This window comes from Staurois parvus, unplaced genomic scaffold, assembly GCF_062004578.1.
Source record: "Staurois parvus isolate SC_StPar_1 unplaced genomic scaffold, SC_StPar_1.0 ptg000965l, whole genome shotgun sequence".
In the NCBI taxonomy this organism is placed as follows: domain Eukaryota; kingdom Metazoa; phylum Chordata; class Amphibia; order Anura; family Ranidae; genus Staurois; species Staurois parvus.
Genome location: NW_028318761.1, coordinates 845721 through 861675, shown reverse-complemented (window position 1 = coordinate 861675; position 15955 = coordinate 845721). Strand labels below are relative to the sequence as shown.

General features: G+C 46.9%; 1 protein-coding gene across 1 annotated transcript; it reads left to right on the top strand.

Moving 5' to 3' along the window:
* Nucleotides 1-264: 264 nt before the first annotated feature.
* On the top strand, nucleotides 265-15556 carry LOC149441621 (uncharacterized). The gene is made up of 4 exons (XM_089657115.1): nucleotides 265-289; nucleotides 11548-11645; nucleotides 11757-11898; nucleotides 12105-15556. The coding sequence occupies exons 1-4, from the start codon at nucleotides 265-267 to the stop codon at nucleotides 13181-13183; spliced, it is 1344 nt and encodes a 447-aa protein (XP_089513241.1). The 3' UTR covers nucleotides 13184-15556.
* The last annotated feature ends 399 nt before the right edge of the window (nucleotides 15557-15955 follow it).

Sequence of the window (15955 nt, the reverse complement as noted above, 5' to 3'; positions counted from 1 at the left end):
AATTCCAAGATTCTCGGTGGATAAGTCTGACAAAGGAACACTGTAGATCTTCCTGCTAGTCATGTGATGTGCCAAAATGAAGCAGTCTAATTATTGGCCCCAAGTTTACATGAGAGGCCCAAAGCATTAGTTAGATTCCATTTTTTGGGGGGGAGGAACACTTTAAAATGATTTGCCCTTGGAGATTCCTTTTTCAAGAATTAGAAAATTGACATTTTTGTGTGATTTTATTTGGATCTGGCTGGGTTTTTGGACTCCGGGAAAATGGCCCCAAGAATACTCAGTCTTGGTATGTATTTGTTTTGGCCTTTACATTTTGAGCAATGGGAAAATGGTTGCTGTCACTTGGAACTTGACAATTGGGTGAGTAGCTACATTTCTTGATGTTGACCTCAAGTTTTACTATGCTGAAGTTCCAGATCACATGCTTCTGGTAGATCCCTACCTGCCATATCTTCTACTGGTTCCTGGCTTGCTCACTTCCTGGTGAGATGATCCTGAGAACTGTGACCTGGTACTAACATGCAGCAAAATCCATCTCCACCATTAGGAGCTCTGGTGATACCAGTTAGTACTTAGACCCCGCACCTCAGGTGAGCCTGCGTCATTCCCAGGGGGACCTGCCTGTGTACCTGTCCTGCTGGTTTCAGGTAAGCCTTACACTGCCGGTCTTTGATCCTGACCCCTGATCGTGACAACGGAAATAGATCGTATCCATAGAGCTCTGGTCTTTGATCCTGACCCCTGATCGTGACAACGGAAATAGATCGTATCTATAGAGCTCTGGTCTTTGATCCTGACCCCTGATCGTGACAACGGAAATAGATCGTATCCATAGAGCTCTGGTCCCTGTAAAACTGGATGGGCCTCCTCAAGACATAATCATTAAACCCCATTTTTTTAAATTAAGGAGGCGGTGATGCGATACGCCAGGGAACATCCAGATTTGGAAATCCATGGGCACAAGATTCAAGTCTTTGCAGATATTTCTCAAGCTACTATCCTGAAATGGAGGAAGTTCAATCTGTTGCTTTCATCTTTAATTCAAAGGGACATTCGTTATCAATGGAAATATCCATTTTGCTTACAATTTACTTACAATGGCAAATCCTACGCCTTTTCTACATTTTCTGAAGGAGAGAAACTTGCTGAATCTGGGCTTTATTTCCCTTAGTCCCTCCCCACAAAACCAGCCCAGGGTTGACAGCCCTCCTCCCCCCGCTTTCACCTCTGTGGTCCCCCTCTTCAAGGAAGAAGAAACCTGCTACTCCATGTTAGGTCCCTTGAGGACCCTGCTGGCTACTAGCTGTTTTCTATCGGGCGGGGACCTCTACATGGTCTTGTTATGGGACATTGGCCTCCACCCTTGTTCTTCTTTGAATTGTTATTCCAAATATTATGTTTTTAATTTTATTGCTTTTTACCTGTTTACTGGCTAGATTGGATATATGTCAGGTATTCTATTTCTCTGGGGTTAGGAACCTTTCTTATACATGTCTGTTACAGACCCCATGGTGTCGGGAAGCATCTATGTGCTCCTCCTAATTGGAAGACTCTCCCCACTGCTATGCTTTGGTGGAGACTCTTCCAGTCCTTGACCTTGTGTCTGGGTTATTTGGTGTTTTACTGTTTTATGCTGCATATTGTTGTTTTACCACTTGAACTGACGATAGCCATTTTCTGGGCTCGGTGTCTTTTGTCTCTCCCCTATTTCTTTCTTATTTCCCTCACTTTTTTAAATTGTTTTTCTTTGAGGGTCATCTCGGGAATTTTTATTTGGTCCTGGATTCTTGATCTCCCCTACGGGGGGATGTGTGGGTCTCCCCATCACTGTCTTGCATTTTTCTATGTCCACCTTAAGACCTAATAGTGTTGTTGTTCCCTTACTCTCCCATAATGTGCAGGTTTGGGATCCCCTCTAAGCGTCTCAAGGTTTTTTCTCGTTATAAGTTCCTGGGAGCTGATATAGTTGCTCTGCAGGAAACACATTTTGTCTCCTCTTTCACACCACGTTATCTTAGAGATTTCCCTGTGTGCTTTTTTGCTAATGCATCTGAGAAAGAATGAGGGGTAGCGCTCTGTTTGGCCCGACGGTTATCATTTACTGAATCTAAAGTGATACGGGACAAGGAAGGGCGATATCTATTGGTTAAAGGCCACTTGGGGGGAAACTTAGTGACTTTCCTGATTTACTACGCCCCTAATGTGAATCGATTAGACTTTTTTCGATCCCTGTTTAAATCTTTAGCTCCGGAACTGGAAGGCGATGTCATTTTAGTGGGGGATTCGAATTTGGCTTTAGATCAAATGCTTGATAAATCACGTGCAACCAAACTTGTGTCCCCCCGAAACAAAGTCGCAAATTTGCTCAACCTTTATATGGCTATAATTTGGTGGGTGCATGGAGAGAGGCCAATCCTACTTCTAGAGACTACTCTCATTTCTCTAGAGCTCACAACCATAAAGCTTCTATCAGAGGTTTTTGTATCCAACGAGCCTCTAGACTAAAGCAATCTCGTGAAGAGTCGATCTCTGCCAAAACTAAGGAATACGAGGCTTTACTAGCCCAACGTAAAATGACTCCAACCCCCGACTTGTTACTTAAGGTACAACAGGCTTGTTTGGAGCTTAATCTTTGTCTCGCCACAAAAACGGAAAAACAGCTACGATGGAGGAATCATAAATTCTTCACATGGCGAGACAAACCAGAGTGTTGAGAGAGACTTGGAGTGCTGCCCAGGGGCGGACTGACCATTTGGAAACTTGGGCACTTCCCGAGGGCCCGGGGTCAGTAGGGGGCCCCATGAGATGCCCCTGGTACCTTTTTCATAGGCTTTTTTGAGTTTGGGCAAGGACACAGAGGCCCCATGATCGCCTATTGCCCAGGGACCCCATGAGTTGTCAGTCCACCCCTGGTTCTGCCCATGTGCTGAGAGCTGCCAAGTAGCCAGAGATGAACTGGGCTAAACTTGGGGATGATGGAGTCATGAGATGTTTGCCTAAGGATTGGAACCCCGTCTGTAACATACTGGAGTGAGAGTCCAGAGAGTGACTACAACACTGGAGTGACAGTCCGGGGAGCGACTACAACACTGGAGTGAGAGTCCGGGGAGCGACTACAACACTGGAGTGACAGTCCAGGGAGCGACTACAACACTGGAGTGACAGTCCGGGGAGCGACTACAACACTGGAGTGACAGTCCGGGGAGCGACTACAACACTGGAGTGACAGTCCGGGGAGCGACTACAACACTGGAGTGACAGTCCGGGGAGCGACTACAACACTGGAGTGAGAGTCCGGGGAGCGACTACAACACTGGAGTGACAGTCCAGGGAGCGACTACAACACTGGAGTGAGAGTCCAGGGAGCGACTACAACACTGGAGTGACAGTCCGGGGAGCGACTACAACACTGGAGTGAGAGTCCAGGGAGCGACTACAACACTGGAGTGACAGTCCAGGGAGCGACTACAACACTGGAGTGAGAGTCCAGGGAGCGACTACAACACTGGAGTGACAGTCCAGGGAGCGACTACAACACTGAACTGACAGTCCAGGGAGCGACTACAACACTGGAGTGACAGTCCAGGGAGCGACTACAACACTGGAGTGACAGTTCAGGGAGCGACTACAACACTGGAGTGACAGTCCAGGGAGCGACTACAACACTGGAGTGACAATCCAGGGAGCGACTACAACACTGGAGTGACAGTCCAGGGAGCGACTACAACACTGGAGTGACAATCCAGGGAGCGACTACAACACTGGAGTGACAATCCAGGGAGCGACTACAACACTGGAGTGACAGTCCGGGGAGCGACTACAACACTGGAGTGACAGTTCAGGGAGCGACTACAACACTGGAGTGACAGTCCAGGGAGCGACTACAACACTGGAGTGACAGTTCAGGGAGCGACTACAACACTGGAGTGACAGTCCAGGGAGCGACTACAACACTGGAGTGAGAGTCCAGGGAGCGACTACAACACTGGAGTGACAGTCCAGGGAGCGACTACAACACTGGAGTGACAGTCCAGGGAGCGACTACAACACTGGAGTGACAGTCCGGGGAGCGACTACAACACTGGAGTGACAGTCCAGGGAGCGACTACAACACTGGAGTGAGAGTCCAGGGAGCGACTACAACACTGGAGTGACAGTCCGGGGAGCGACTACAACACTGGAGTGACAGTCCAGGGAGCGACTACAACACTGGAGTGAGAGTCCAGGGAGCGACTACAACACTGGAGTGAGAGTCCAGGGAGCGACTACAACACTGGAGTGACAGTCCGGGGAGCGACTACAACACTGGAGTGACAGTCCGGGGAGCGACTACAACACTGGAGTGAGAGTCCAGGGAGCGACTACAACACTGGAGTGACAGTCCAGGGAGCGACTACAACACTGGAGTGACAGTCCAGGGAGCGACTACAACACTGGAGTGAGAGTCCAGGGAGCGACTACAACACTGGAGTGACAGTCCAGGGAGCGACTACAACACTGGAGTGAGAGTCCGGGGAGCGACTACAACACTGGAGTGACAGTCCGGGGAGCGACTACAACACTGGAGTGACAGTCCGGGGAGCGACTACAACACTGGAGTGACAGTCCGGGGAGTGACTACAACACTGGAGTGACAGTCCAAGGAGCGACTACAACACTGGAGTGACGGTCCAGGGAGCGACTACAACACTGGAGTGACAGTCCGGGGAGCGACTACAACACTGGAGTGACGGTCCAGGGAGCGACTACAACACTGGAGTGACAGTCCGGGGAGCGACTACAACACTGGAGTGACAGTCCAGGGAGCGACTACAACACTGGAGTGACAGTCCGGGGAGCGACTACAACACTGGAGTGACAGTCCGGGGAGTGACTACAACACTGGAGTGACAGTCCGGGGAGTGACTACAACACTGGAGTGACAGTCCGGGGAGTGACTACAACACTGGAGTGACAGTTCAGGGAGCGACTACAACACTGGAGTGACAGTCCGGGGAGCGACTACAACACTGGAGTGACAGTCCAGGGAGCGACTACAACACTGGAGTGAGAGTCCAGGGAGCGACTACAACACTGGAGTGACAGTCCAGGGAGCGACTACAACACTGGAGTGACAGTCCAGGGAGCGACTACAACACTGGAGTGACAGTCCGGGGAGCGACTACAACACTGGAGTGACAGTCCAGGGAGCGACTACAACACTGGAGTGAGAGTCCAGGGAGCGACTACAACACTGGAGTGACAGTCCGGGGAGCGACTACAACACTGGAGTGACAGTCCAGGGAGCGACTACAACACTGGAGTGAGAGTCCAGGGAGCGACTACAACACTGGAGTGAGAGTCCAGGGAGCGACTACAACACTGGAGTGACAGTCCGGGGAGCGACTACAACACTGGAGTGACAGTCCGGGGAGCGACTACAACACTGGAGTGAGAGTCCAGGGAGCGACTACAACACTGGAGTGACAGTCCAGGGAGCGACTACAACACTGGAGTGACAGTCCAGGGAGCGACTACAACACTGGAGTGAGAGTCCAGGGAGCGACTACAACACTGGAGTGACAGTCCAGGGAGCGACTACAACACTGGAGTGAGAGTCCGGGGAGCGACTACAACACTGGAGTGACAGTCCGGGGAGCGACTACAACACTGGAGTGACAGTCCGGGGAGCGACTACAACACTGGAGTGACAGTCCGGGGAGTGACTACAACACTGGAGTGACAGTCCAAGGAGCGACTACAACACTGGAGTGACGGTCCAGGGAGCGACTACAACACTGGAGTGACAGTCCGGGGAGCGACTACAACACTGGAGTGACGGTCCAGGGAGCGACTACAACACTGGAGTGACAGTCCGGGGAGCGACTACAACACTGGAGTGACAGTCCAGGGAGCGACTACAACACTGGAGTGACAGTCCGGGGAGCGACTACAACACTGGAGTGACAGTCCGGGGAGTGACTACAACACTGGAGTGACAGTCCGGGGAGTGACTACAACACTGGAGTGACAGTCCGGGGAGTGACTACAACACTGGAGTGACAGTTCAGGGTGTACTCTTTAAAGGCTTGTTATTACTCTAATGAGGGTAATTGTATGCATTTCAGCTATTTAGAAGTGTTCACAATTTATATCATTTTATTTATTTATTTCCTTTATTTTTTTATTTATTTTAATTTTATTTATTTTTTTGTTTTATGAGTGTACACTGATTGTTCACATTTATATATATTTATAGTGTACACGGAGTGATTTCACGATTCACGTGTTGCTCACGATTTGAATCTTGTTTTTATTTTATTTTGTGCATATTCTGTTAAGTATATATTATTGTTGGTAAAGTATATACCAGATGATATTGAAGGTAATACACTATTTTTAGTTTTTCCATTTTTTTTGAGGTACACATCTTATCTGGATTTATGAGGAGGTTGAAGTTGGACACGGAGGATTCAGTTATTTGGACTTTAATTTATTTGGACTATAATTTTGGATTTTAAACATTGACTGGCACAAATACGATTTTTCTATAATGTCTGATAGTTACTAGATTTTGGACCCACATGTTTAACCTTATCTATAGGGTGATGGGGGTTAATGTTGGTAGGGCCCCGGAAACGGCCCTCTTCCATAAATTTCCACTTACAGTACCAAAAGAAGACCCTTAACCACTTGCCAACTGCATATAGGCAAATGATGGCTTCATTGTGGCCGGCTAGTTCTGGGAGTGTCATATGACGTCCTCCCAGAACACGCCCTCCCGCATGCCCTTGGAGGCACGCACTCTGTGACCTCCATGATCGCTGTGTCCTACGGACACAGCTGATCATGTGATGTTGTAAAAGGCCAATCACAGTGGCCTATTACCACGTGATCAGCTGTGTCCAATGACACAGCAGATCACCAGGAAATGTAGTTGCCAGTTATCGGCTGCACTTTCCTCACACTGTCACAGCATGAGGAGAGTACTGCTGATAACCAGCAATTGTCAGAGGAGGGATCAGCACCGATCATCAGGGCACTGATGATCAGTGCCAAGCAGTGCCAGTCACCTGTGCCCTGCAGTTCCGCCCACAAGTGCCCAGAGGTGCCCACCATTGCCGCCCAGCAGTGCCACCCAGCAGTGCTCAGCAGTGCCGTCAGTCAGTGCCACCTCTAAGTGCCTATGAGTGCTTCCTATCAGTGCCCAACATTGTTGCATATCAGTGCATCATCATCAGTGCCGCCTTTAAGTTCTGCCTATCTGTGCCACCTCATCAGTGCCCATCAGTGCTGTCCATCAGTGCTGCCTATCATTGCTGCACATCAGTGCTGCCTATCAGTGCAGTCTCATCAGCACACATCAGTGAAGGAGAAAAATTAACTGTTTGCAAAATTTTATAATAGAAACAAAAAAAAACTTTTTTTTTCAAAATTTTTGTTTTTTTTTTGTTTATAGCTCAAAAAATAAAACACTCAGCAGTGAGTAAATACCATCAAAAGAAAACTCTATTTGTGTGAAAAACAAATGGTATAAGTTTCACATGGATACAGTGTTGCATGACCGCGCAATTGTCATTCAAAGTGCGACAACGCTGAAAGCTGAAAATTGTCCTGGTCAGGAAGGGGATAGAACTGCCCGGTAGGCGAGGGGTTAAGTGTCTTCTATGCTGTTAGCAGCGAGAATCACTATTGCTGAATATTAGAAGAGATCAATTATTCCGCTTCAATATGTTCACAACAAATGAGATTGGATCCTGATTAACGACAGACTCACCTGTGTTTTACATCATAATACCAACGTGTGTGATAAAACGTGGGATCCGTGGAGTCCATACATCTCCGTGCCCTAGTACTTCCTGATTTGGCTCTCTTCTCCTTCCCTAATCTCCTCTTCTCCCCTCTTCTCTCCTCTTCCCTCCCCTCTCCTCTCCTCTCTCCTCTCCCCTGCACTCCCCTCCCCTCTCCTCTCCTTTCCTCTGCCGTCTCCTCTTCCCTCCCCTCTCCCCTCCCCTTTCCCCTCCCCTCTCCTCTACCCTCTCCACTCCCCTGCGCTCTCCTCTCCCCTGCTCTCCCCTCTCCTCTCTTCTCCCCTCCCCTCCTCTCCCCTCCCCTCTACTCCCCTCTCCTTTCTTCTCCTCTCCTCCTCCTCCCCTCTACTCTCCTCCCCTTTTCCCTACCCTCCCTCTTCTCTTCTCTCCTCTCCTCCTCCTCTCTTCTCCTCTCCCTCTCCTCTCACCTGCCCTGCCCTCCCCTCTCCCCTCCCCTCTCCCCTCTCCTCTCCCTTCTCCTCTTTTCTCTTCTCCCCTCCCCTCTCCTCTTCTCCTCCCCTCTCCTCCTCTCCTCCTCCTCACTTCCCTTTCTCCTCCTCCTCCCCTCTCCCCTCCCCTCTTCTCTTCTCTTTTTTTCTTCTCTTTTCTCTTCTCTCCTCTCATTACTGTTACCCTCTTTTCTTCCTTTCTGCTGTCTCTTTTATTTTCCCATGTTCTGGTGCTAGTGTAGTTCCATGTTGTATGTGTTGTGCACTATGTGTGGTGTGTATGATGAATGCTCTGTGTGATCCATATGTCTCCTATTATTGCTTCCCCTGTACAAGGTGGACTTAATGCTGGGAATGTTCTATGTGACGTCTCCAGTCATTATTGCACACATTTCCTGCTTCCCTGCGGGATGTCTGTTGTTTATTCATCCGCCTGTTTGTTGGGGAGATTTCATACCTTATAACATGACACTTGTCTATTACATTTTCTGTAACTTGAAACATTTCAATAAAATATTGGAAAATAAATAGTTGGTTGCATAAGAGCTAGATTTATTTTTTCTCAGTTTTGTTTAGTTATTTTTGATCTTTCATGGAAACCACAGAAACGGTTATTTTAATGTTTCTCAGGGCTGCAGTTCCTCTGAACGCCACAAGGTGGTGATCTCACTTCTATCCAGAAAGGAAGTTATTATAGAGCACAGACAGGAAGTGATGTCAGGTACAGACAGGAAGTGATGTCAGGTACAGACAGGAAGTAATCTGCAATAAAGACAGGAAGTTCCATACCATAGGAAGCAGCGCGGAGACAGTGGTCGAAGTAGCAGCAGAGGAGGTAATAAGATGTTATTTTCTATTTACACCCAGTAACCCTCGTCATGTCCGTCCTCTTCCTCCATAGTCACGTCCGTCCTCTTCCTCCATAGCCACGTCCCTCCTCTTCCTCCATAGTCACGTCCGTCCTCTTCCTCCATAGTCATGTCCGTCCTCTTCCTCCATAGTCACTGTGACGTCTTTTATCTCCAGCAGATGATGATACACACATATATAGTGTGGGAACCCAGATGAACCCCTTCAGGGGCAGAACATTCCCCCACTTCCGGGGCCGGAACATTCTCCTCATTGTGGAGATAAATTCTAGTAATATGGTCCTCTAAACAAACAGCACTGACAATAAATAGACAAGACAAGGACCATCCTGACCATACATGGCCTACAAAGGGCAATGATGACACTACACAGGCAGCCAATGGGCAATCATTACACTATGCAGCCAACACAATGATGGAGTGCCGGGGTCAGGAGTATGGAGCATAGAGCCCCTTACATTGCTGCTCAGGAGGAAGGAAACATTCCCCAGCCGGCCATGAAGAATATGTTCCATCATTGGTGTCAGAGGGAGGGAAATTCTGAGGGAAATAGAGGAGCTGAGGGGTCTCTCAGGGGTTACTGAGGATGAGGGACTTTAGGTCCCCTAAGGGGTAGTGGAGCTCAAGGGCTTTGAGGGGGGAGAGTAGCTGAAGGAATCTGGTAGGATAGGGTTGGCGGGGAGCAGGGCTCTGAGGGAAGAGAAGGTTGTAGAGCTCAGGGGAACTCTGAGGTAGGGAGGGGGGCTCTTGGTCTCTGGTTGTCCTCTTACCTGCACTTACTTTCCAGACCTTCTTACAGAACTCCTACCAGGAAAGGAAGACAACCTTCACCTTCTTACCATCTCACTGGTCAAATAATATATTCCACGATACCAAGTGGAATGAAGGACAGTCCTTCACCCCTTGGTGGGAACTTATTCTTAGAGGAGGTCTGTTGGTGTATTATCGACTAAAAGGTAGTCAGGGGTCAGTGCTGAACATCTTCAGCAGACACTCCAATACCTCCCATGACACAGGCTCTGGCAGTGCCAGGTGCTGGAATTCAGAGCCCCAGGAACCCACCACCACTCTGTAAAATGTCCTGGATGCTACAGTATACTTGGTAACCAAACCTGTCCCCCTCCTGTCCTCCTTCTACCCATACTAGGCTGTCATTGGAGGGAAGAGAACAGGCTCCTCCCCCACAGCTCTCTACTCCACCAGCACCATCCTCCTGCTATCCCATCCAAGCTCTTCTTTTACTGCAGAGAGTGACAGTGACATCACTCCTGTCAGTCAGCAGGCTGCCACAGATTGGAGCCTTGCAGCCGGAGTTCTGCCAATTATCCTGATTTTCCAGAAACTTAGGCCAAAAGTCAGTAAGTTCCCCTTCCTGGACATCATGATGAGCCGACATTGACCTCACAGCACTGCCTCAGAGCAAACAAGTCATAGGAAGGATCGTATTTATCATTCCTTGTCTGCAGATCTAAAACTCATCAAAACCAGTTCAGAGACCAAACAAACCCAACAGAGAAAAGGGGATTTCTGATCTGGCAGGACAAGAGGGTCCCGGGACCTCAAATATGCATCAAACACTAAACAGTCCAAACTAAATATCTTCCCATGGGGGGAGTAGTTCTTCACTGTCCAGCAACCCTCCTATTCCCCCCTCACATCCACATCCTATTATTGTGTGACCAATACCATCCAAATCATTCTTACTTTCATTTCCCAAAGTTATCCGTCTACAAGGAGACCTGTATAGATCACATGATGGCACCAATGAGGATGGAGGAGGACCGGAGTCACATGACTGAGAAGATACTAAACCTCACCCTGGAGATCATCTACCTGCTGACCGGAGAGGTGAGGAGGATTCTGGGAGGTCACATGACATCACTCTTATCTCTATTAATAAAACACAGACCTGACCGGAGAGGTGAGGAGGATTCTGGGAGTCTAACATGAAATTCCTATTGGTTCCACAATATAGAGAGTTCCTCTTCTGAAGTCAGGTGATCATATGACCATCACAGAGCCTCCATGTGACTCCCTAAACCCTGAGAGACACAACATGCAGAAGATTCTAGAAGTCACCAAGAAGATGATGGAGCTGCTGACAGGAGAGGTGAGCGGTGCCGGGAATTCTGGGACATTCTCCAGTAACAGACAAGGGATGTGTCTGGATGGTGACTGTATCATTGTGTGTGTCAGGTTCCTATAAGGTGTCAGGGTGTCACTGTCTATTTCTCCATGGAGGAGTGGGAGTATTTAGAAGGACACAAGGATCTCTACAAGGACGTCATGATGGACAATCAGCCGCCCCTCACATCACCGGGTAAGAGGAGACTTTATTGTAAAGGAGAGAGCAGTACGGAGGATCCACCTAGATCCCCCATCATCTGATAAACACATAGAAACAATGGATTCAGTCAGTGTGTGTGTTTCCTACAGATGGATCCAGTCATGGGAACCCACCAGAGAGATGTCCCCGTCCTCTGTATTCCCGGGATTCCACACAGGAAGGTCACACCATCCCTCACTATTACAAGGTGGGTGGGATGGAGCATCTAGAACATGGACTTGTGGAGATGATGTGTGGAGTTTTTTTTATGTGACCTTATATTTTACAGATGATATTTTCTCTCATTTCCTTGATTTAGAGTGGAGATCCAATCGATATAGAATTTGAGGTGAAAGCAGAAGAAGAAGAGGCGTATGTGAGGGATGATCAGCAGTCTATGGAGGAGGATGGAATAACGGGGACATTTATAGAGGAGGACACTCCTACAGAGATCAGCACAGGTGGGTCATGAACACTAAATCCATTCCTCCACCCATACTGCTCACTGATTGGTCCAGAGTAGGGCGGGGACTGGGTGATATCAGCCTGTAATCCCCTGGTCACTTTCCTGAGCTGTGTTTCCCATCCTGCCTGTTGTGGGCGGAGTCCTGGTTTGGGGGAACCAATCAGCTCCTGTCTAGTAATCCTCTTTGTCTTTGTATTTCAGTCCATGGCCGGGAGATGAGGAAAACCTCTGAGGATTGTCTCACTTTGTCTCCAGACTGGAAAGTAGAAGATGAGGACATCGCACAGTATAGTCCAGGAGAAAACCCGGCTCCCTCCAATGTCCATCCGGCACCACCCAGTGTAGATGGACCATCGGATTCCTCGTATCCTGAGGAACCTCAGACTGTGCGGGACCGGGCCGGCCTTCCAACAGGGAAGAGCTTCTCCTGTAATGAGTGCGGGAAAGGTTTCCATTATAAATATCATCTTAATGTGCATAAAAGATCTCACACGGGGGAGAAGCTGTTTTCCTGTCCTGAGTGCGGGAAATCTTTTTCTAATAAGTCATATCTTTACACACATCAAAGATGTCACATGGGGGAGAAGACATTTTCCTGTCCTGACTGTGGGAAATGTTTTCCTCAAAAGTCCAATCTTTACAGACATCAGAGATGTCACACAGGGGAGAAGCCGTATTCCTGTCCTGAGTGCGGGAAATATTTTTCACAGAAGTCTAATCTTTACACACATCAGACATCTCACACGGGGGAGAAGCTCTATTCTTGTCCTGAGTGTGGGAAATGTTTTTCACGGAAGTCCGATCTTTACATACATCAGACATCTCACACGGGGGAAAAGCCGTATTCCTGTCCTGAGTGCGGGAAATGTTTTTCACGGAAGTGCAATCTTTACACACATCAGAGATCTCACACGGGGGAGAAGCCGTATTCCTGTCCTGAGTGCGGGAAATGTTTTTCACAGAAGTCCGTTCTTTACACACATCAGAGATCTCACACAGGGGAGAAGCCGTATTCCTGTCCCGAGTGCCGGAAATGTTTTTCACGGAAGTCCAATCTTTACACACACCAGAGATCTCACACACGGGAGAAGCCATATTCCTGTCCTGAGTGCGGGAAATGTTTTTCACAGAAATCCCATCTTATTGCACATCAGAGATGCCACACGGGGGAGAAGCCGCATTCCTGTCCTGAGTGCGGGAAATGTTTTTCAATGAAGTCCAATCTTTACAGACATCAGCGATCTCACACAGGGAAGAAGCCACTTTCCTGTCCTGAGTGAGGGAAGTGTTCCTCACTGAAGTCCTGTCTTCCCATACACTAGGGGTCCCACACAACCCTGGAGGTGTATTAGTGCCTTGAGTGCGGGAAATGTCTTCTAGATGAATGTTGCTGGACATCCCAGGTCTCATGTGGGGAAGAAGCACCCCCTGATATACACCTCAGATATACTCCATGGCTGATCTTCATCATGGAAGAAACAGTTGATAAGGAGATGAGAGGCCCCCAAAGACATGGATGAAGTGCAGTAAATGTCGGGGTGCAGAGTGGTCAGTAGATCCTGGAAATGAAGGACACAACGTCGGCCCTTCTTGGGTGTCGGAGTTGCGTTTCCTGATAATGATATAGCGGGTTACAGAGCTAGAAGCCGGGAGAGCCCAGATCTCGTTATCGGGGAACTTTACACAGACAACAAGAACTTCTGAAGTTGATGTCCTTCATTTCAAGGCTCTACAGAACAGTGGTGACCCCGAAGCGTCTCTCTGTCTTCAGTCCATCCTTCTCCCATCCCCCAACAGGAGGGAAGGAGAACTCCGCCCCAAACTAGGGGGGAACTTTCCTCTCATTATTTCCCTTGGCTTCTGTGTGGGTTTGGGTGGTTGGAGGAGTGCGGCACGAGAGGGAACACAGCTTGTTGTTCTATGTCTACATATGGGGTCTGGGTAGAGGGGATCCACCGGAAAATATTTCTACTCTTTGATTTTGTGCAAATCGTTTCTGTTTTCACTTTGAAGGGGGATATTATGTGTGGTTTGTAAAAGGGATTGGCCCAATAGATACCACCCCACTTAGAGAATAGATGAAGTAATATGACCAGCATTCATTCAGCCATGTCACATGTTGGTCTTTTCATACAGTGATTTCCTATGATCATTGGCTCCATCTAGTGGTCATAATGCGGTATTGAACTGTTTTTCCTGACTGAGGTATTTTGGAAGTAATACATCATTATGGCCACTAGAGGGAGCTGACGATTATAGGAAATAGCTGAGTTTATTAAAATATGGCCAGAATTTGTCAAGGCTGGACACATGCTTGTCACACTCCCCAACATATTTTTTGCATAGACCCCTTAGTTTACTGTGTCAGGGGTGGTTTCAGTACAGTAGACATTGAAGACATAAATTACATAAAACCACAGAATTAAACTATCCATTGATTTTAAACCAAAAATACCTCAATTGGCCTTTAGATGACGCTAGTATCCTAGCAATTAGCACCATCTAGTGTCCAAATTGTCAGGGAACACCCGAACAATTGATTTAGTCAGCCAAATCAATCAAATCACAGTATCTCCAATACAAAAAAATTATTTATAAAAATAATTTAACTGACTTAATTATTCTGAAAAATTCTTTAAGAACTCAAAGATCTGTGTAGGTATAGACTGCAGAGTATGAAAATCAATATTTATTTACATACGTCACTTACAAACACCATAAACAATAGTCAGATTGTGATTTACATTGACACTAAGATGTTTCTGTAAAAGCTCTAAAATAGAATGAATTAAATTCAATAATCAGTCTCCCTGTAAACAACATAACCAATGAAAATGGACAATAATCTGTCTCCTGCAGAAGGAATAAACTATGCAGAATTGTCCACCAGTATGGCCTAAGAACAGGAACATTTTTATAAATGACTTAACTTGAAGTGATGTTATCATGGGGAGAGTTATTAGGTTACACAAAGGAATGTGGCAATTAACTTACTAGTCTAAGCAAGCAAAATCAACAGAAAATATGTAATTAGACTCCAAGTATCAGGTAATCTTTTACAGAACTGATGATCAGACTCAAAGATAGCTGCTGATTAATGGTTGGGGTTGAGCTTCCACAAAATGGCATCTCTTCTTCAGTTGATGAGTGTCTTTAGATGATCTGAGTCTGAGATGATGTCTACCTTCCAGATGGCTGTGTAGATGGTCCTCCCTCTGTGAGTGTTCCTGCCGGTTTTATCTAGTTATGACTTATACACTCATCAAATGTGAATAAACCTGGCCCAGAAGGAGGAACCTTCTCTGTGATTGGGGAATCTGATTCTCTAACCCATGTTTACTCAAGCATTACCTCCCATGGCCACTGGGTGTCATCCTTGGATAAGAATTGTCTGGTCTGAGTTTATTTGGGGATGGAAGTAACTAATCTGTGATCAGGAAAAATGAATATTTCACTATAACAGATTGGCCCTTGTGAAATCTATAGAATGCCTTGGAGAGTAGATATTATTCCTCATTTACAATCATTACGTTTTGGTGTAACAGTGATTAAATGGAGAATTGTAACTATCAGGAGGTTGGATTACATAAAGCGATTAGAATAATAGTTGTACACACAGAGGAGAGATAATAAAAGAATAATTTGTATACTGATCTACTGATTGATTACGGCTTTGGTAGCATGCATACAATATTCCTAACAATACCGATAAACTCCAACATACTAAATATATATCATGGGATTACAAATCAGCAAACATACCATAATATACGTCCTACATTCTTATGAGACAATCTGGTATTTTATCCCCATCACGTCTTTTTGTATAATCTGAAATATATGGAAATGGAGGTTTCTTTTTGTACCTTTTCACCAAAACGAAATGAGTCTCAGCAGTGTTACTGGAGTCACCTTGTTACATAGTTACAGAGTTCATCTGGATGGAAAAAAGACACCAATCCATCCAGTCCAACCAACAGAAAAAACAAAACACACAAATAGAACATTACATGAGGAAATGCACATCTTACTGTAAAGGTCTCAGTAATCTA